Source organism: Musa acuminata, unplaced genomic scaffold (genome assembly GCF_036884655.1).
Source record: "Musa acuminata AAA Group cultivar baxijiao unplaced genomic scaffold, Cavendish_Baxijiao_AAA HiC_scaffold_1077, whole genome shotgun sequence".
Taxonomy (NCBI): domain Eukaryota; kingdom Viridiplantae; phylum Streptophyta; class Magnoliopsida; order Zingiberales; family Musaceae; genus Musa; species Musa acuminata.
In genome coordinates, this window is record NW_027021291.1 from 1,543,445 (window position 1) to 1,565,128 (window position 21,684).

General features: G+C 55.8%; 3 protein-coding genes across 3 annotated transcripts; all 3 read left to right on the forward strand.

Annotated features, from left to right (window-relative positions):
- The first annotated feature begins 230 nt into the window (after positions 1-230).
- LOC135666226 (leucine-rich repeat protein FLOR 1-like) lies at positions 231-698 on the forward strand. The gene has a single exon (XM_065177794.1). It carries the CDS (start codon positions 231-233, stop codon positions 696-698), a length of 468 nt encoding a protein of 155 aa, XP_065033866.1.
- A 14,840-nt stretch (positions 699-15,538) lies between these two features.
- On the forward strand, positions 15,539-17,422 carry LOC135666227 (uncharacterized). Its single transcript, XM_065177795.1, has one exon. The coding sequence runs from the start codon at positions 15,539-15,541 to the stop codon at positions 17,420-17,422; it is 1,884 nt and encodes a 627-aa protein (XP_065033867.1).
- A 39-nt stretch (positions 17,423-17,461) lies between these two features.
- On the forward strand, positions 17,462-19,423 carry LOC135666228 (uncharacterized). The gene has a single exon (XM_065177796.1). The coding sequence runs from the start codon at positions 17,462-17,464 to the stop codon at positions 19,421-19,423; it is 1,962 nt and encodes a 653-aa protein (XP_065033868.1).
- The last annotated feature ends 2,261 nt before the right edge of the window (positions 19,424-21,684 follow it).

Genomic DNA, 21,684 nt, shown 5'->3' on the forward strand with positions numbered 1-21,684 from the left:
CATTTCCACGCCTAATTTGCTGCTGCATCTCCACATTTCTGCCGACCTGAGAGCCCATTAAAGAAAGTAGAAACTGCGAGGAAATTGTCTCTTAAGAGACCCTCTGCTGCCACTTTCATGGCAGTAACGAATGCTTTTTTACTCCAGTTTGATTCACCGCCTTTTCATTGCACAAGTTCTTCGACTGGGGAGAACATCTGTCGACCCTCGTCGATTCTTTCACGTAAGAGATGGATAACATGCAGCCGCTGTGCCTCGTCTTCCTCTTCCTCTGCTCCACCCTGTTGCTGCAGTGGTCGCAGGGATCTCACCCCCACGACCGTTCGGCCCTTCTCGCCTTCAAGGCCGGCATCACCGCCGACCCCTCCGGCCTCCTCCGCTCCTGGGACTCGGCCACGGACTGTTGCTCCGCGTGGGACGGCGTGGCCTGCAACGCTGCCACTCGCCGCGTCGTCAACGTCTCCCGCCCTGGCCTCTCCTCGGGGCCCGACTTCATCTCCGACGCCTCCATTGCCGGGAGGCTCTCGCCTGCCCTCGGCGACCTCTTCTCCCTCCGGTTGCTCGATCTCAGCAACCTCAAGCAGCTTGCCGGCCCCATTCCACCCGCCCTCGGCCGCCTCTCGAACACCTCCTCCTCGACTCCAACCAACTCACCGGTTGCATCCCCTCCGCGTTCGCAAACCTCACCCGACTATTAATGCTTTATTTTACGTCTTATATAAAACATAGTTTAATCGGATTTCTTTGTGCGAAATGACTTTGACATTTTTTCTTGAAACCACACGCGAATAAGTGTTAAAGTTTCAAAAATCAATCTTTTAATGTACGATTTTGAACTTTTTTAAATTAAACCAAAAGAAATCGTTGTTGACATGTACATCCGTTTTACGGATGTCGTCAATGGTTTAAAAACAATTGGTAGAAGTTTTTCGGATTTTGAACTTGTAAACAAGATTTTACATTCTCTTTCTAAAAATTGGAATTCAAAAGTAACTGTGATAAAAGAAGCTAAAAATCTAAACAACTTACCATTTGAAGAACTAATTGATTCGTTAATGACATATGAAAATGGTGTACAATACACATGATGAACATGATGAACAAAACAACCTTTCAAAGAACATGAACGATTTGAGATATAGAACACAAGAAAACCACTTGAGCATAAGCTGAAGTGGTGATGAATTTGAACTTGTATAGAAATTTAAAAAGTTAATAAAACAAAAATTAAAGAATAAAAAAAACGGAATTCATCGGTTGGGTACCTGCAACGGAGGCATTAGACCTCCATGGCAACCACCTCACCGGCTCTATCCCCATGGAGATCGGATTGCTGCGAAGGCTCACTATTCTTGATCTTTCAGAGAACAAGATCTCCGGCGGCATCCCCAGGTCCATAGGCAAACTCGAAACCTTGATAGTTCTTGATAGGGGTAATAATGACGACATGACGCGTCACGACGTCGGCCTCACCTGGGTGCCACTCTGTCCGAGGAGGAGGGCAATAATGCTAACTCGACATGCGCTGACGTCATCCGCTCTCAGACAACGACTTCATCGTTGCTTGACCTCGTGCGCTTGACCGAGGTAGAGGAGGACGACAACCGACCCTCGCCCATACCCTTCGACATTTCGGTTCTCCACGCAACGTCAATAGCAATGTCAGACGCTACCAGCCTGCCCCTTACAAGCGGGCACATTAGGGAACAGTAAGCTTCCCTATAAATACCCTTACCTTCTGAATGGAAAAGGGGGACTGGAACTTCTACTTCTCCACCTAAAACCCTCTCCGCTTCCTCTAACTTGGTCGTCGGAGGGGTCGGGCCGAGCTTCCGACCCGACCTCCGTGCAGGTATGAAGACGCCCGACCTCCCGCTGGGCTCCCGGCGTGGAGCCGCCTCCATGAGGACCCGACGACACCAGCACGCGACCGCCCAGACGGTTCGTCGAAGCCCACCTCGGAGAGATCCCCTCGTCGACCGAGCCCGAACCAAGCCGCGTCGGCCCCCGAGGCCACGGCTTACAGTTGTTTACCACAACATTTTGGCGCTAGAAGGAGGGCTCGGAATGTCGGGTGATCACTCGAGCGGCTCAGACGAGCTTACGGCTGAGAGGTCGCGCCCGACCGAAGCCTCGCGGGAACGGCCCCCGCACGGAGACCATCGTGACGAACACCTCGCCATGACCTTAGGACGATATTGTCAAATAATCAACGACCCGGGCTTGTCGCCACACGGCGGCGCCCCAGCCGACTCGACGCCCGTGTCGCCCGAGGCCTTTCAAGCCCTCGTTCATCAAGTCCAAGCTCTAACGGACATGGTGCAATCCATCATCCCGTACATTGCTAAACCGCTGTGGCAAGAAGAGCCACCCGTTCAGGCTCACACGCCGCCCTTGGAGTCTCCCGGCTCGCCTCAGATCCCGTCATTACCACTCGAGGATCGAGTGATGGCAAACCCGAGCGACTGCCCGGAACCCGAGGCACTCTCTTCGGAATCTCTATGGGCCTAGTTGCGGCTCGTCAGCCAGCGACTCGACGAGCTGCAGAAAGAGGTCCATAGGTCCAGGGGAGAGGTAAGGGAGGACGTACACCAAGGGTCTCCATTCACGCCCGAGATACGGGATCTGACAGTCCCCTCGGACTTCCAGCTCCCCTCTCTAGACGCTTACGATGGCTCCGCCGACCCGGCGGACCATGTAGCTACTTTTCGCGCCCAGATGGCGCTATACGGGACATCTGATGCTCTGATGTGTAGAGTGTTTCTCACAACTCTGAGAGGGCCGGCCCACGCGTGGTACGACGGCTTGAAGACCGGAACGATCGCGTCTTTCGACCAGCTCGTCAATGACTTCGAGCTCCACTTCATGGCATATGCACGGCCGAAGCCTTCCGCGGCACTGCTCCTTGGACTCAGACAAAGGGAGGACAAGCCCCTCTTACATTTCGTGGATCGCTTTGTCACGCAAATCCGGGGTTTGTCGGACTCTCACCCCTCTCTGTTAGTGCAGGCGTACGTGATAGGCATGCGACCTTCCAGATTTCTCTGGTCCCTCGTAGAGCGACCTCCCACCACGGTGCTAGAAATGCTCCAGCGGGCTAACCGGTACATCGCAGCGGAGACCTGGGCGGCCGGGAGGAGAAGGGACGACTCCCGATCGCGGGCTCTACGAGAGAGGCCAAGCGCACACAGTGGCTACTCGATGTAGTCCTCGTGAAAGAAATCAAAGCCCTACCTCGGTCTTTTCCGAGCGAAGGTTCAGTATCTGCCTTACCTCCACTCGACTCGCTGTTAGCCCCGGCCTAAACTCCTCCGAGCCTACACGGCTCGGCCGGAGACAACCTCGGCCTTCGCTGCGTCCCTCGGCAGCAAACTGCCGAGTCCTATCTCAGCGCGGCCTTCCCGTCTGAGATGCATCCCTCGGCCCGGGTCATACCTTTGACCCGAGCCGTGTCCCTCGGACGTAGACTGCTGAGTTCCACCTGCGCAATTTGCTCGCCTGCGTCATGCTACTCGGTCGCTCGATGCCCGAGACCTCACCAGCGTGGCCTGTCCGCCTGCATGGTGCTACTCGGTCGCTCGATGCCCAAGGCCACACCTGCGCGCCCTGCCCGCTTGTGTCGTGCTACTCGGTCGCATGATGCCCGAGACCACACCTGCGCGGTTTGCCCGCCTACGTCGTGCTCCTCGGCCGCGTAATGCCCGAGACCACTAGCGCGGCCAGCCCGCCTGCGTCGTGCTCCTCGGCTTCCTGCTCCCGAGACACACCTGCGCGGCCAGCCCGCTTGCGTGGTGCTAGTCGGTCGCTCGATGCCCAAGGCCACACCTGCGCGGCCTGCTCGCCTGCGTCGTGCTACTCGATCGGACGATGCCCGAGACCACACCTGCGCGGTTTGCCCGCCTGCGCCATGCCCCTCGGCCGCGTAATGCCCGAGACCACCAGCGCGGCAAGCCAGCCCGCTTGCGTCGTGCTCCTCGGTCGCGTATTGCCCGAGACCACCAGCACGGCTAGCCAGCCCACCTTTGTCGTGCTCCTCGGCTTCCTGCTCCCGAGACACGTGCGCGGCCAGCCCGACTGCGTCGTGCTCCTCGGCTTCCTGCTCCCAAGACACACGTGCGTGGCCAGCCCGCCTGCGTCGTGCTCCTCGACTTCCTGCTCCCGAGACATACCTGCGTGGTTTACCCGCCTGCGTCGTGCTCCTCGAGCCGTATCCTTCGGCTTGAGCCATATTCCTCGACCGCAGACCGCCGAGTCCTACCTCAGCGCGGCCTTCCCGCCTGAACTGGATCCCACAGCCTGAGCCACATCCTTCGGGTTGAGCCATATCCCTCGGCCGCAGACTGCTGAGTCCTATCTCAACGCGGCCTTCCCGCCTGAGATGCATCCCTCGGCTCGGGTAATAGCTTCGACCCGAGCCGTGTCCCTCGGACGTACACTGCCGAGTTCCACCTCAGCGCAGCCTCCCCGCCTTCACCATATCCCTTGGCCTTCACCGTGTTACTCGATCGCTCGATGCCCGAGACCTCACCAGCGTGGCCAGCCCGCCTGCGTCGTGCTCCTCGGCTTCCTGCTCCCAAGACACACGCATGCGGCCAGCCCGCCTGCGTCGTGCTCCTCGGCCTCCACTAGAAGGAGGGCCCGAATGTCGAGGGATCGGCAGATCGACTTGGACTAAGCCACAACTGAGGGGTCACACCTGATCGGGGCTCCGGGGGAGCGCGCCACGTAAGGAGAACCTCGAGATGAACACCCCGCCACGACCTCGGAACGCTTTTGGCGGTCATTTAACGACCCGAGTTTGTCGCCACCCGAGGGTCCCCCTACCGACCCATCATCGGTGTCGTCCGAGGCCTTACAGGACCTCTCCTATCAAGTCCGGGCTTTGACGGGCATGGTGCAAACCATCATCCCACTAGTCCCTCGTCCGGAGCACCCACCTGCGATCTAACCAGTGCGGCAACAAGCGCTGCCTGTCCAGGCCCACACGCTACCTCCGGAGGTCCCAACTTCGCCTCTGGACCGATCGGCCCTGCTCGGGGATCGAGCGACAACAAACCCGAGAGGTCGCCCGGAACCCGAGGCATTGTCTTCGGATTCAACGGACTCCCTGCGAGCCCAGTTACGTTTCGTTAGTCAGCGGCACGACAAAGTGCAGCAGGAGGTTCGCAGGTCAAGGGGGGAGCTCGGGGTGAACGCGCAACAGGGGTCTCCGTTCACACCCGAGATTCAAGGTCAGATAGTCCCCCCGAACTTCCAGCTCCCCTCTCTGGACGCATATGACGGCTCCACCTACCTAGCGGATCACGTGGCCACTTTCCGTGCCCAGACGGTGCTGTATAGGACCTATGATGCTTTGATGTGTAGAGCATTCCCCACAACTCTAAGAGGATCAGCTCGCACATGGTACAACGGCCTGAAGACCTGGACGATCACCTCCTTTGATCAGCTCGTCAGTGACTTCGAGCTCAGCTTCCTGGCTTACGCCCACCCGAAGCCGTCCGTTGTGCTGCTCCTCGGACTCAACCAAAGGGAGGGCGAGCCCCTCTCCAATTTTGTGAATCGCTTTACCACATAAATCTGGGGGTTGCCGGAAGCTCATCCCTCCCTGTTAATACAGGCATTTATGATAGCCCTGCGACCTTCCAGGTTCTTCTGGTCCCTCCTGGAGCAACCCACCACCGCGGTACCGATGATGCTCCAACGGGCCAACCACTACATCGCGGCAGAAGCCTGGATGGTTGGGAGGCGGGAGAAGCACAAGAGGATCAGGCCAAGCGCCACCCCACCATAAATGAGGCCTCCTCCTTAGCCAAGCTCCTCGGCCACAGCCGGCCCGAGGTCACCTCTGCGCAGCCTACCCGCATGAGCTAAGCTCCTCTGTCGTAGCCGGTCCGAGGCATCCTCCCGAGTTAAGCTCCTCGACCGCAACCGGTTCGAGGCCGCCTCCCGAGTTAAGCTCCTCGACCGCATCAAGTCCGAGGCCACCTCTGCGCGGCCTGCCCGTCTGAGTCGCGCTCCTTGGCTGCATCTGCCCGAGACCACTACCTCAGCGTGGATCGCTTGAGTCATGCTCCTCGGTTGCTTGTTGCTCGAGACTGCGACTTTTGCGCGGCCTGCCCGCTTGAGTTGCGCTCCTCGGCTTCATCTGCCCGGGACCACTACCTCAGCGTGGATCGCCTGAGTCGTGCTCCTCGACTGCTTGCTGCCCGAGACCGCGACCTCTGCGCGGCTTGCCCGCCTGAGTCGCGCCCCTCGGCTGCTTGTTGCCCGAGACCGCGACCTCTGCGCGACTTGCCCACCTGAGTCGCGCTCCTCGGCTTCATCTGCCCGAAACCACTACCTCAGCGTGGATCGCTTGAGTCGTGCTCCTCGGCTGCTTGTTGCCCGAGACCGCGACCTCTGCGCGGCCTGCCCACCTGAGTCGCGCTCCACGGCTTCATATGCCTGAGACCACTACCTCAGCGTGGATCGCTTGAGTCGTGCTCCTCGGCTGCTTGTTGCCCGAGACCGCGACCTCTGCGAGGCTTGCCCGCCTGAGTCGCGCTCCTCGACTTCATCTTCCCGAAACCACTACCTCAGCGTGGATTGCCTGAGTTGTGCTCCTCGGCTGCTTGTTGCCCGAGACCGCGACCTATGCGCGACCTGCCCGCCTGAGTCACGCTCCTCTGCTTCATCTGCCCGAGACCACTACCTTAGTGTGGATCGCCTGAGTCGTGCTCCTCGACTGCTTGTTGCCCGAGACCGCGACCTCTGCGCGGCCTGCCCGCCTGAGTCGCGCTCCTCGGCTTCATCTGCCCGAGACCACTACCTAAGCGTGGATCGCTTGAGTCGTGCTCCTCTGCTGCTTGCTGCCCGAGACCACGACCTCTACGTGGCTTGCCCGCCTGAGTCGCGCCCCTCGGCTGCTTGTTGCCCGAGACCGTGACCTCTACGCGGCTTGCCCGCCTGAGTCGTGCTCCTCGGCCTCATCTGCCCGAAACCACTACCTCAGCGTGGATTGCCTGAGTAATGCTCCTCGCCTGCTTGTTGCCCGAGACCGCGACCTCTGCGCGGCCTGCCCGCTTGAGTCGCGCTCCTCGGCTTTATCTGCCCGAGCTCACTACCTCAGCGTGGATCGCCTGAGTCGTGCTCCACGGCTGCTTATTGCTCGAGACCACAACCTCTGCGCGGCTTGCCCGCCTGAGTCGTGCTCCTCGGCTTCATCTGCCCGAAACCACTACCTCAGCGTGGATCGCCTGAGTCGTGCTCCTCGGCTGCTTGTTGCCCGAGACCTCGACCTCTGCGCGGCCTGCCCGCCTGAGTCGGGCTCCTCGGCTTCATTTGCCCGAGACCACTACCTAAGCGTGGATCGCCTAAGTCGTGCTCCTCGGCTCCATGCCGCCCGAGACCACACCTGCACGGCCAGCCCGCCTGCGTCGTGCTCCTCGACTCCATGCCGCCCGAGACCACACCTGCGCAACCAACTTGCCTGCGTCATGCTCCTCGGCTCCAAGCAGCCCGAGTCCCATCTCTGCGCAGCCTGCTTGCTCGAGCATGTACCTCAATTGCACGTCGCTCGAGACCACCGCGACACGCCTAGCCCGCCTTACTCTCTAAACTTGGGTCATACCCCAGGTAACGGATCGGCAACCGCACGATAAGAACGAATACAGAAAGCTGAAGCCATGCCTCAGACCCCCGTTATAACGACCGACGCATAGCTTCTTTCGGGGGGGGGGGGGAATATGATGAGGGTAAAAATGGCGATCAGTCTCAGGACAACGTCAACTGCTCCAAATGACGTCACGCGCCTCGGAACTTATCAGAACATCGACCGAGGCACATTAACATCCTGCAAAAGCCAATTAGAAAAAAGTGAAGTTTAAGAGCGGCAGAAGTCGTGAGATTGTTAAGAAGTCCCGTTTAATTCAAAATCATATATCATGGTCTACATCGACTCAAAATATTTATCATGGTATTAAGTTTCAATTATATATTGATACGATATTTAAGCTTTTTTTCACTTAAGTTCAGTTTACGATCATTCAAACAAAAATCCTATTTATCATGTCATATCGTGACAAATCTGAATTTTAACGTCACTCTAGTGTTTAACTGGTTGACAGCGTTGCTTTTGCATTAGAGAAACCGTCGAAGAAAGGCTGCTGCTTTGAACGACATAGAAACAAGAATACCAATGCACAACTTTATGGCATCGTGTTTTGCTGCGTCTATTACCTTGCTTCCAAGGATTGAAAGTATTTCTGATGAGCCCGCTCATTTTCATCATCTATTACCTTGCTTCCAAGGATTGAAAGCATATAGTGCTATTGCCCTACTGCCCGACGTACTTCTTTGTGATATAACTGAACAGTGTGTCACGGACAAACTTCGAAACATGATGTTTGATTTAATGCTTACGTATGTCCGTGTCTTTCTATTTGTTTATGCTTTGCACAGCATATAGATGGACAACCAAAGGTTTAATAGTCTCATTTTAGTTGGGTTTGGTGGCCTCTTTAGGCTTGTAAATAAATGTTGTGTCATGTAGACACGTGTGAGAGATTATTCGATCTGTAATGGACCATTTTACCCCTTTGTTGTGCAACTGTTCTGAGCTTATATAGTCTATTTGTAATTTGCATTGTCTGTGAAGTGTTTTTCGGAAATGTTTGCTTGTGGATTCCGAGTGAGGCGTTTACTCTAAACCGTTTTCTCTTTTGTGGGTCCTAATGGATCATGGGAGGTTTCGGGGAGACTGACCTTTGCGGACGAACACGCAAGGGTGCCGCACGACTTAGGCAAAACTAGCTAAGTCTGTGACAGATGGTATCAGACCGGGACAAGCACCCATATAAACACCTGGCATACAAATCTGAGGGACCTAGTGGGGTTGCGTTGAGGGCAGTCAGCACACGCGCGACCGTTTGGGAGAAAACGGGCATGGAGATGTAGGAAAAAGGAGTCGCTCGGAGGAGCGAGCATCTGAGACTGGCATTCGGAGGAATGGCAAACCCTTCGCGCAAGAGGCACCACGAGGACAAGCAAGCTAGGAAGAATGTGAAGCGCACAAAGGTTCGGATGGCTGAGTTCGAGCTACGGCTCAATGTTGACAACAACACTTGATGGTGCTCAAGGCAAGTGAGGTGCTTGGTAAAGGATGAGACAATGCAAGGTGGAAAGAGTTGCTCAGCAATCGAAAGAGCTGTGCAAAGCTCACAGAGGTGAGAGGAATTGCTAACTCAAAGAATTCGGTGCTCATGTAAGGGCTTGCATGCGGATGATGGAATGTTCGTGGCCATCCCAAGGCGACTGAAACTCGGTGCCAAGGAGCATTGAAACTTTCTCTTCGGCATGTGAAGGATACGTCCGTGGAAGGCTAAAGTGTGCAGCAAGTTCAGCATGTTGCTAGGGCTTGAGTGATGCAGCGGGGGCTGTATTGACGTAGAGTCGCAATCTAGCAAGTGCGTTTGCAGGAGACGGAACAATGCACAGTTTATTCAGCAAATCGGAGTAGTCTAAGGGGATGGTGGTCTCCGAAACGAAGAGAGATGTTGCTACAATATGACAGTTATTTAGGAGGGATAGATCTCGGTTATCCAGAGGGAGAATCATGTGCAACAGATCGCAAATGTTGAGGAGGAGTACCTCAAAAACAACAACTCCATGAAGCTCAATGGACCGAGCGAGCGATGAGGAGTCATTGAATGATCTCACTTAAGAGAATGCATTGGTGGATGCATTGCGAGATCAAGTGAGAGAGCGATCTAAAGCAACATAAATGAAAGCACACTTGGGAGTAGATATGATGATCAGACTCAAGGAAGGGCTGACCCGAGGAATGGTGGGCGTGAGGGCCACCATCAACTCAATGCAAAACGAGGAGCGGAGCAACTTGGGTGTAACTTGGCGAAGTACCCAAGCCGTATGAAGTGAGCCGGCATAAAAGATGGAACATGGAGCGGAGGCACAAAGCTTTCCTTGGACAGAGGTCAAGGATATGAACTCTTACAAAGGCAAGAGTAGGATCATGTTGTTCCATGGGTCATTCATTCTGACGGAGCGGACTCATCTTGTATGGTGCCAAAGACGAAAGAAGTTTATGGGCACATGCACCTTATCTCATAGAAGCATTTGATGGAGGAACTAATGCAACTCAACTTGCGGAGGCGAAGTTGGGTTCAGAATGCCTTGGCATGGGGCAAGAGGATGCAGAGGCAAGTATTCTTGAAGAATATGCCACAGTGATGCCATTCAAGTTACTTGAAGGAAGCGATGCGCAGCGGAGATTGTGCTTGTAGGGGCAGAGGCCCAGGATCCAGACAATGGTGCACTAATTATAGCGAAGTTGGTGGACTTCGGGAGCTACTAGGCGATGGATTGTCCTAGAGCGATGCTTCAACTAAGTGTGACCTAAGAGCGGGTGTATGAAGGTCGATTGTCAAAAGAGCGAACAAAACGAAAGTGGAGACCCTGCGATGTATTGGCAGAGGCTACACATAGAGGGTTCACAATTCAAGTTCATCCCACAATGATCAGAATGCATTGGAGATGTCACCAGGAGGCGACATGGTGCAGCGGATCGTGGTGGAAGCAGTTCGTGGCAATGCGATTCACACGACACAGTCCCGTGAGGGACTTTATCATACGGAGGTATGATCGGGAGCTACTGGGAGCTCCACTTCGGTGAACAACACGACGGTAAGAAGAGCGAGTTCCTACCTTATCGGTGCGCTACCTTAGTAGTTGTCGTTCTTGTTTCTTTAGTCCCTTCAGTAGTTCCTATACCTGTCATGTTTCTTGGATTATTTACAAGTGGTATTCAAGCTCTTATTTTTGCAACGTTAGCTGCGGCTTATATAGGTGAATCCATGGAGGGTCATCATTGACTAGCTTTCAAAATAGTCTTTTTATTATTACAAAATAGTCTTATTATTATTATTATTAAGTAAGTTTATCCCAATTCATGCGTGGTTCAAGATAATCCAATTGGTTGGGGAACATAATAACGTATTACTATATGACTTAGAGTTTTAGGAGAAAAGATGGACGGTATTACAAAATTGTAAAAAAAAAAAGAAGGGTTGGGGAGGTTATACTAGATGTATGTAATGTCTATAAGCTCAGACCCGTCTATGTTTCTAGGAATGATTCTAGAATCCGATTTAATCTAAAAAAAATACGGGTGATTTACGTTATGGAAGAAACAAATATATATGTCATATTAAAATGACATTAGATATTCATTAGTTATATAAGGCTATCCCTATCATCCTATATAACATCACTATATTACATAATTACATGCTATTACTTAATTACATACTATTACTATTTTTTATAATCATAACTTCTACTCTGTAATCATAATATAATCCTATACATAATATAAAATATAATCCTATACATAATATAATCCTATAATGATAATATAATATAATAATAATATTAATATAATAATAATATAATAAATAATAATAATAATATAATAAATAATAATAATATAATAATAATATAATAAATATAAGTAAATAAATATAAGTAATAAAATAAGTATTAGTTAACATTAATAATTAGTTTAATAGTTAATATTAATATAAGTATTAATATTCATATGTAAAATATCTAAGTATCAATTAAGTATTAGTTAATATAATCATTTATAATTATATTATCGATAATTATTAGTATTAATTATTACTATATATTGATATTGGTACTACTTCATACTTTTATATTACTACATATTGATATATTGATATTGATTTGTATTGGTATTAATTTGATTGATATGGATTGCAGCTCACACTGCATTTAGTCACACTCCATGAGCGGGGCCTTGCTGGAGGAACTCCGGGCACGCTATAGCATCTCGGAGGACCATATCCTCAGTGCTCCCGAACTGGGCCAACGGGCGTATGACCCAGTCCAGAAGGGCTTCGCCTTGACCCTCGACGCCCTGGAGGCGGGCTTGCGTTTTCCTCTTCACCCCCTCATAGCATCCTGCCTGTCTCTCTGGCGGATTTCGCCATCTCAGGTGGCGCCAAACTCTTGGTGTTACCTGGTGGTATTCCTGGGGGAATGCCATTATGCCAACATCACCCCCACTCTTAACCTCTTTCTTTCCTGCTACCGCCTCTGCAGGGGTTCGTGGGGCTATTTTTTGTCAGCCCGGACGGGTTTTCGAGTCGGTGGTGCCCCTTCCAGTAACAAGGGATGGAATGGGAGGTTTTTTTATGTCAGCCGTGCGCAGGACTGGGGTTTCGGGGTTCGGTGGTCCGCGAGGGCGATCGATAACACCACCCCATGTTTGGGCGAGGCAGAGCGCCAAGCTCTGGTGAGGCTCAAGGAGATTCTCCCTAGGTCGCAGGCCATCCGTACCATGACCGAGCAATGGCTGGTCGAGGCGGGCCTCAGCCCGACGCCTATGGGTATGTTTGGTTACGTTTTGTCCGGGCGTTTTGCGTGGTTGGCTCCGGGTACTAACTTCTTTTGTTTTTCGTAGATATGGTGAACCTGCGCTCGCTCCTGGGGGGTCAGGGTTTGGAGCCCCCCCTTCCAGCTTCGCCAACCGATCCGCAACCTCCTACTCCCGCTCCGTTGACCGACCCGCTACCCGGCTCGGTGGGTGCCCCGCTGGAGGTCGAGGCTGGGCGCCCTTCGAAGAAGGCGAAGACAACCCCGTCGAAGGGGCCCGAGGCGAGCTCTCATCGTGGAGGGGCAGTCCCCAGTCGTCGGACGGCCGGGAAGGGTCTTCGCCCTGTCTCCGTGTGCGACCTCTGCCGGCTTCCTGCCAGAGACGGGGAGCCGTACCTGACGCGGCTAGCGAGCGAGATCCTACCCGGTGAGCTCAGCGACCCTCTGGTTCCCCGCTGGGAGGGTTTGTCCCGGGGGTCTAAGGTGTGGGCCGGAGGGGATCTCTCCGCGACGTTCCTCCGAGGCGCGCTCCATCCCGATATGGCTCGGGACTTGTATGTCCTGCCCTCGGAGGCGTTGCTCAACAAGTCGGCCCAGTCACTGACCTGGGTAAGCGTGCTCCTGCTTTGCCGGTTCATTTGTCTGATGCCGGCCTCCTTGACCTGTTTCCTTCTATGCAGGGTCTCCACTACGCGGTGGCCCTGATGGACAGGGTGCGCGACGCCGGCCGGGTCATCGGGGGCCTGGCCAGCCGCAACGCTGAACTCGTCCTGCTAGGTTGAAGAGGTTCGAGCCGGAGCTGGTCCGGAGGCCGTGGCGGCTGCCGAGCAGCGTGCGTTGGACCTGGAGGCGGAGGCAGCGTGCCTCCGGTCGGGGCTCGAGGCCTCTAAGAAGGCGAATGAGGGACTCCAGAAGACAATAAGGGTGGAGCGGACTGAGCTCCGCCTGGTGAAGACGGAGGCGAGCGCCCTCAGCAAAAAGCTGGAGGAAGCAAAGGTTGAGGCGAAGACGGCCTCGGAGGCGCTGGCGGAGGAGGCCCGTCTCCGACCCGCGAGGGACAAGGAGCTCCTCGAGGCCTACAAGAGGTTGGAGGGGTTCGAGCTCGGGCTGACGCGGACGGGGCGGGTATCCTTTGAATATGGATACCGTATCGCTACGTCCCGTTTCTGTGCTCGTCACCCGGGTCTCGAGGTGGAGGAGGACCCTTTTACCCCTCACCCCGAGGACCCGGGGGTGGATATGCCCGAGGAAGTCCCCTTCGACGATCGCCTAGAGGTCCCCCAAAAATAAAGGGTTTTTGAATTTGTTTTTGTTGGTCGGGTTTTGTAAGTCGGGTCCTGTATTTTGGTTTGCTGTCTTCAATAAAAGGAAAGACTTTTCTCCATCCGCTTTATTGTTCCCTTCTTCTTTTCCTAGGCAAAAGCTTCTTCCTTCGGGAGAGAGTTCTTCTTCTTTAAACGGAAAAGGTTTCTTCGTTTCAGACGAAAAACTTCTTAAGGTTTCCGACGTTCCAGGTTCTCGGCAAAGGAGAACCGTCCATCGACGTGAGGTGGTAAGCACCCGGTCGGACTACCTTGATGACCCGATAAGGTCCCTCCCACTTGGGGGCCAGCTTTCCCCTTGCTCGGGTCGGGTCGCTAACCTCGACCCTTCGTAGGACTAGATCGCCTAACTTGATCGGTCGGGGTCGTACCTTTTTATTGTAGACCCTCGCAACGGCTCTCTGGTAAGAGAGGGCTTTCAGGTGCGCATCAGCGCGTCGCTCCTCGAGCACATCGAGGCTGGCACGAAGTCCTTCGTTCGAGACTTCCTCGTCATATCTCTTTGTCCGAAGGGTGGCGACAGCCATCTCGGGTGGCACGACGGCTTCGGTCCCGAACGTCAAACTGTACGGGGATTCTCCGGTCGCGGCCTTAGGAGTGGTGCGCAGTGACCATAGTACGCTGGGGAGCTCGTCTATCCAGGCCGACCGGGCTGCGGACACTCTTCTTTTGAGTCCGTCCAAGATGGATCGGTTGGTTACCTCTGCCAGCCCATTCGTCTGGGGGTGAGCCACGGAGCTGAACCTCAGTTGAATGCCATGATTGGCGCAGAATTCCTGGAACCTTCTGCCGGCGAACTGAGGTCCGTTGTCCGTGATAATGGCCTTGGGCAACCCGAACCGAGTTACCAGGTTCTTCCACACGAACTTCTCCATTTGATGTTCCGTGATCGTCGCCAGCGGCTCGGCCTCGACCCACTTTGTGAAGTAGTCCACTCCTATAATTATGTACTTCCGCTGTCCAAAAGCCGGTGGGAAAGGTCCGAGGAGGTCCAAACCCCACTGCACAAATGGCCATGCGCAGTCGATGGGGCTGAGCGGGACCGCGAGTTGTCGGGGAGTGCGGGCGTGCTGTTGGCACGAGCTGCACCGCTGTACGTAAGCTTTCGCGTCCCGGCACATGGTCGGCTAGTAGTAGCCTTGGCGAAGTATTTTGTGCGCCAAGGTTCGCCCGCCGATGTGCTCGCCGCAAACCCCTTCGTGGGTTTCGGCTAGGACCGCCTGGGCTTCGTCAGGCTCCAAGCATCGCAGGAGGGGATAGGTGAAGGACCGTTTGTAAAGTCGGCCGCTCTCCTCGGTGTACCATACGTGTGTGCGACGCAGGCGCCGAGCCGCGGCTTCGTCGAGGGGAAGGGTTCCGTCCCGCTTGAAGCGTAGTAGCTCCTGCACCTACGTGATCGGGGCATTGCCTGAGGCCGTAGTCGCCACTTCAATGGCGCGAGCAGGGAGCTCCTCAACCTCTGGCCGTGCCTTGGAGGTCGGTTTTGACGCCAGCTTAGCTAGGACGTCGGCTCGTTCGTTTTTCTTCCTCGGAACATTGGATAAGGTAAAGTAGCGAAACTTTGGGGGTCAGGTCCCTTACCCGTGCCAGGTATTTCGCCATGGTCGCGTCCCGAGCTTTGTATCCGCCATTGAGCTGCTCGGCCACAAGTTGTGAGTCGATGAGGACGCGTATCACGGCCACCTGCATTTCGAGGGCCTTCCGCCTCCCCCCCCTGGATATTGGAACACGCCATTCCCCCAGGCTTCCGACTCCCCCCCCTGGACACTTATGACGGCTCTGCCGACCCGGCCGACCATACGGCGGCCTTCCGCGCGCAGATGTCGTTGTACGGGACCTCAGATGCCTTGATGAGCAGGGCATTCCCCACCACATTGAGAGGGCCGGCCCTCGCGTGGTATGGAGGCTTGAAGACTACGACGATCGCCTCATTCGACCAGCTTGCCAAGGACTTCGAGCTCCACTTCATAGCTTGCGCACGCCCGAAGCCTTCCATGGCGTTCCTCCTCGGGCTTAGCCAGAAGGAGGATGAGCCCCTCTCCCTTTACGTAAATCGCTTTGCTACAAGGATCCGGGAACTCCTGGACACTCACCCTTCACTGTCAATGCAGGCATTCGTGACAGGCCTGCGTCCCTCCCGACTCTTCTGGTCTCTCGTGGAGCGACCTCCTACTTCGGTCCCCGAAATGCTCCAGCGCGCGAACCAGTTCGTGGAAGTCGAAGCCTGGACGGGGGGGAAACGGCAGGAACACAAGAGGGAAAGACCAGAACCGGCTCAGGGACAGCTCCCTCCCAGACGGAAGCTCCACCAACCCGATCCTCCCCTGCTAAGACCCCTCCCGCTCCCAACGGGTGCATCCCGGACAGAAATCTTTCTCCAGATCAGGGAAAGGGGACTGCTCAAAACACCTTACCCGATGAACAACCCGCGAGAGCTGGCCGACCGGTCCAAATACTGTCGCTTTCACCGCAAAAATGGACATGACACTGAGGAATGCCGCGAGCTCTCGCGCCAAATCTACGAACTCCGCCGGGAGGGACGCCTCGACCCGCACGTTCAGACAGGCAACCTCGCCCCGCCTTGCCCGGACGGCCCGTCCGAGCGTCTAAACAGCGTCATCACTGGCGGCCCAGCATCCGGGGGGGATAGCATGTCTGGAAGGAAGGCCTACGCCCGCTCGGCCAGAGACGAAGGCCCCCATGGAACCCCTGACCCGCTGGTCGCATTTCCCCCCGAAGACGCCGAACGACTGGAGCACGATGACGCGCTGGTAATAACTGCCAGAATCGCCAATGCCCAGGTAAGAAGGATTATGATTGACACAGGAAGCTCCGCAGATATACTATTCCACGATGCCTTCCAGAAGATGGGGCTTACGAAGCAAGCCTTGAAACCTGTCCGCTCCGACCTCACCGGGTTCACTGGCAACTCGGTTTCGCCATTGGGATCTGTCACACTACCTCTGACGTTGGGGACACCGCCCAAGACTAAAACAGTGATGTCGACTTTTCTGATAGTAGATCTGCCTACGGCGTACAATGCCATCCTAGGCCGACCCTCCCTCAACAAAAGCAGGGCCCTGGTTTCCACTTACCATCAGACAGTAAAATTCCCGACTCACGCGGGAACTGGGGAGGTTTGGGGAAGCCCTCGGGAATCCAGGCGATGTTACCTGACGGCGGTCTCCCTACACAAGAGGGCGAAAATCGAAGCACTCCCGGACGACCCCAGAGAAATGAAACGGCCAAATCCACATCCCGAGCCGTCGGCCCCAACCTACGACGTGTCGCTGAAAAAGGGACGCCCGGACCGAACCATTAAAGTCGGGTCTGACCTACCCCCGGACGAGCGGGAAAAACTTGTCGGCCTCTTGCAAGAGAACGCTGACGTCTTCGCTTGGTCGCCATCCGACGCAGCAGGCGTGGACCCGAAGGCAACCCAACATCACCTCAACATATCGCCTGATGCCCGGCCGGTAAAACAAAAGCCGCGACCCCAGGCCCCGGACAGGCAGGAAGCTGTCCGCGAAGAGATAGAACGGCTCTTAGCAGCCGGCTTTATAGAAGAGGTCAAGTACCCACAGTGGCTGTCCAATGTAGTTCTGGTAAAAAAGCATAATGGGAGCTGGCGAATGTGTGTTGACTACACCAGTCTTAATCGGGCGTGCCCCAAAGACTGCTACCCCCTTCCAAGGATTGATTAGCTCGTGGATGCAACCGCAGGGCACGCCCGACTCTCATTCATGGACGCCTTCTCCGGATATAATCAGATCCGAATGGCACCTGAAGATCAGAGACACACAGCCTTCATCACCAGCCTTGGGGCATACTATTACAAAGTAATGCCGTTCGGGCTGAAGAACGCTGGCGCAACCTATCAGAGGACCATCAACAAGATATTCGCCCAACAGATAGGGCGAAACCTAGAGGTCTATGTGGACGACATGATCGTAAAAAGCCGGGTATCGGGAGATCACCTGACGGACCTATCAGAAACATTCGCCACACTCCGAAACTGCGGCCTTCGGCTCAACCCCGCAAAGTGCGCCTTCGGCGTCAGTTCAGGAAAGTTCCTCGGATTCATCATACATGAAAGAGGGATCGACGTCAACCCGGAAAAGGTCCGGGCGATCCTCGACATGCAGGCCCCTCGGACGGTCAAAGACCTACAGCGACTGAATGGACGTCTGGCCGCCCTATCCCGATTCCTGCCCCGGTCGGGCGATCGCTGCCTCGCCTTCTTCCGTGCAATAAGAGACCCGAAGAATTTCCAATGGACGCCCCAGTGTGAGGAAGCTTTCCGACAGGTCCAGCAACATTTGGCCAACCTTCCCCGCCTCGCTTCAGTCACTGCTGGAGAGGAGCTCGGCGTTTACCTGGCTGCCTCACAGCACGCAGTCAGCTCGGTCCTCATCAAGGAAGCCGGCGAACAGCTCCCCATATACTACACCAGTCATGTCCTGAGCGGGCCCGAGGAGCGATATCCCCCAATAGAGAAGCTCGCCCTCGCGCTCATGCTGGCAGCCCGAAAGTTACGCCCCTACTTTCAAGCTCATCCGATCAAGGTAATCACCGACCAACCTCTTAGTCAAGTACTATCAAAACTCGATGTCGCAGGTCGACTCCTCAAGAGGTCGATCGAGCTCGGAGAGTTCGACATCCGCTACACACCCAGGACCGCCATCAAAGCACAAGCCCTGGCCGACTTCATCTCTGAGCTCGCCCATGCCGAAGGGCGGCCCCCCAGTGAACTAGGCGGAACGTGGGTCCTACAGGTGGACGGCTCGTCCGCTTCAACGGGGGCCGGCGCAGGACTGGTGCTGTCGGCCCCCGATGGGCAGACGTTCGAACGTTCCCTCCGCTTCGGGTTCCATGCCACGAACAATGAAGCTGAGTACGAGGCGCTCCTAGCGGGGCTCAGACTATCCCGCGAGATGCAGGTCGACGCCATCAAAGTCCTCACCGATTCGCAGTTGGTGACCGAGCAACTTAACGGCGGATACGTGGCCAGAGAACCCACTATGGCAAAATACGTAACGGAGGTAAAAAACTTAGCCTCCTGTTTCGCACACTTCACGATATCCAGGGTGCCAAGACATCAGAACGACCGAGCCGATGAGCTGGCCAAGCTAGCCTCGAAGCGACCCCCGGGCACCACCCACGGGATCGAGGAGCTCTCCTCCCCCTCTATCCCGGTCGCGTATGTGTCGGCGGCCGACACCCGAGCCACCTGGGTAGGGGATATGCTGCGCTACAAACGCGACGGGACCCTCCCCACCGACGAAGCCGCAGCTCGGCGTATTCGCCGAAAACAGGCATGGTACACCGAAGCGAACGGGCGGCTGTACAAACGGTCTTTCTCCCATCCTCTGCTGCGGTGCCTCGAGCCAGAGGAGGCGGCGATAGTCTTGGCCGAGGTCCACGAGGGGATTTGCGGAGAGCACATCGCCGGCCGAACCCTGGCCTGCAAAATTCTCCGCCAAGGCTATTACTGGCCCACCATGGTTCAGGACGCGAAGGCCTACGTACGGAAGTGCGGCCCGTGCCAAAGGCACGCCCGGACCCCCCAACTGCCGGCGGTGCCGCTCTCCCCCATCACTTGCGCGTGGCCGTTCGCGCAATGGGGGCTGGATCTCCTCGGCCCCTTCCCCCCAGCCTCAGGGCAGAGAAGATACATTGTGGTCGCAATAGACTACTTCACCTGATGGCCGGAAGCTGAACCGCTGGCGGCGATCACCGAGCAGCAGATCAAGAAGTTCATATGGAAAAACATCGTGACCCGGTTCGGCCTCCCCAGAACCATCGTCACGGACAACGGGACCCAATTCGCCGGCAAAAGGATTCAAGAATTCTGCGCTAACTATGGAATCCGGTTAAAACACAGCTCGGTTGCCTACCCCCAGACGAATGGACTAGCCGAGGTAACAAACCGATCTATCCTGGACGGGCTCAAAAGAAGGGTATCGGCTTCCCGAACGGCCTGGGTCGAGGAGTTACCCAGCATCTTGTGGTCCTTACGGACTACCCCCAAAATAGCCACCGGGGAATCACCCTACAGCCTCTCGTATGGAACCGAGGCCGTACTACCCCCAGAGGTCGTATTTCCTACCCCTCGAGTAGAAGAGTACCACGAGACCACATCGGACCAGGGGCTGCGTGCCGGCTTGGACCTGATCGAAGAGCGGCGCGCCGGCGCACACCTGAGGGATCTTTCTTACAAGAGAGCCGTTGCCCGGGTGTACAACCGCAGGGTGCGACCTCGGCCTATTAAAATGAACGACTTAGTTCTACGAAGGGCCGAAGTCAGCAACCCGACCAGGGCCGGGGGGAAGCTGGCCCCCAACTGGGAAGGACCCTATCGGGTCATCGAGGTAGTCCGACCAGGCACATACAGGCTCGCGACAATGGACGGGTCCCGCTTGCCAAGAACATGGAACGTCCGGAACCTTAAGAAATTTTTTGTTTAGAGCAAGGGAAGATCACGCCACCAAACAAAAGGCCTCTTTGGCCGAACAACACACGAATGGTAGAAAGCGTCCTTTATTTCATAAATGGAGAGATACAAGACTCGGCACCCAGAGGAGACACAAAAGCTCGGTGCACATAAATCCGCAGGGCTGAAACCCGTCCTCACTGCCGGGGGACCTCCAAGCGGTCGTCGAAGGGAACCTCCTCGGGCATGTCCACAACTCGGTCTTCGGGGTGGGAGTTAAAAGGGTCCTCGTCCACGTCAAGACCAGGATGGCGAGCACGGAAGCGCGACGTAGCAATCCGATACCCATACTCGAAAGATACCCGCCCCGTCCGCGTCAGCCCGAGTTCAAACCCTTCCGACTTCTTGTACGCCTTGATGAGCATCGTGTCCTTCAGGGGTCGAAGCAGGGTCTCCTCCGCCAACGCCTCCGATGCCTTTTTCACCTCGGCATTTGTGCTCTCCAGCTTCTTGCTAAGGGCACTCGCCTCGGCCTTCACCAGACGGAGCTCGGTCCGTTCTATCCGCATCAGTTTTTGGAGCTCCCCGTTGGCCACCTTCATGGCGTCGTTGGCCTCTTTGGAGGCCTCCAGCTCCGACTGAAGACGGACCACTTCCGCCTCAAAGCCCGAGGCACGCTCCTCGGCAGCCGCCACGACCTCCGGCCCGTTTTTGGCCTGAATCTCCGCCATCTGCTGGCTGAGCTCAGCGTTACGACTAACGAGGCCCCCGACGGTTCGGCCGGCATCCCGCACCCTGTCCATCAGGGCCGTCGCATAATGAAGACCCTGCAGAAAGAGAAGTGTCAAGGAAGTCGGTACCAAGCAGCCAAACCCCAAGAGAAAGATATACTTACCCAGACCAGTGACTGAGCAGACTTGCTGAGAAGCGTTTTCGAGGGCAGGGTGTACAAATCCCGAGCCAGGTCAGGATGGAGCGCCCCTTGGAGGAAGGCCGCAGAGGGATCCCCTCCGGCCCACACCCTATCCCCCCGGAAAAGACCCTCCCAGCGGGCAACCAGGGGCTCGCGGGGCTCGCCACGCGGGATCTCGCCGACCAGCCGCGCCTGGAACGGCTCCCCATCCCCAGCCGGGAGCCGGCACAAGCCATGCACGGAGACGGGGTGGGGCCCCTTCCCCGCCACACGCCGATCAGGCCCGACCCCACCCGGACGAGAGCTCGCTCCCGGCCCCTTAGACGTGCATACCTTCGCCTTCTTTGAAGGCCGCCCGTCCCCAACCTCCAAGGGGGCACCCTCCGTACCAGGTTGAGGTTCGGTCACCAGCGCCGTGGGAGGGGGCGACGACTCGGCTGCCAAAGCCGGTTGTGGAGGTTGTGATTCGGTTGCCGAAGCGGGGGGAGGAGGCCGCAAGGCGGTCTCTGGAGTCGGGGAAGGAGGCTGCGACGCCGGATTCTCCAGGAGCGACCAAAGGTTCACCATCTCTACAGGAAATGGAAAGCATTAGTGTCCGAAACCAGCCACACAAAGACCCG

Bases quoted from the DNA above. Each gene is read 5' to 3' on its own strand.
- LOC135666226 (XM_065177794.1), top strand. From the start codon at position 231: ATGGATAACATGCAGCCGCTGTGCCTCGTCTTCCTCTTCCTCTGCTCC.
- LOC135666227 (XM_065177795.1), top strand. From the start codon at position 15,539: ATGTCGTTGTACGGGACCTCAGATGCCTTGATGAGCAGGGCATTCCCC.
- LOC135666228 (XM_065177796.1), top strand. From the start codon at position 17,462: ATGGACGCCTTCTCCGGATATAATCAGATCCGAATGGCACCTGAAGAT.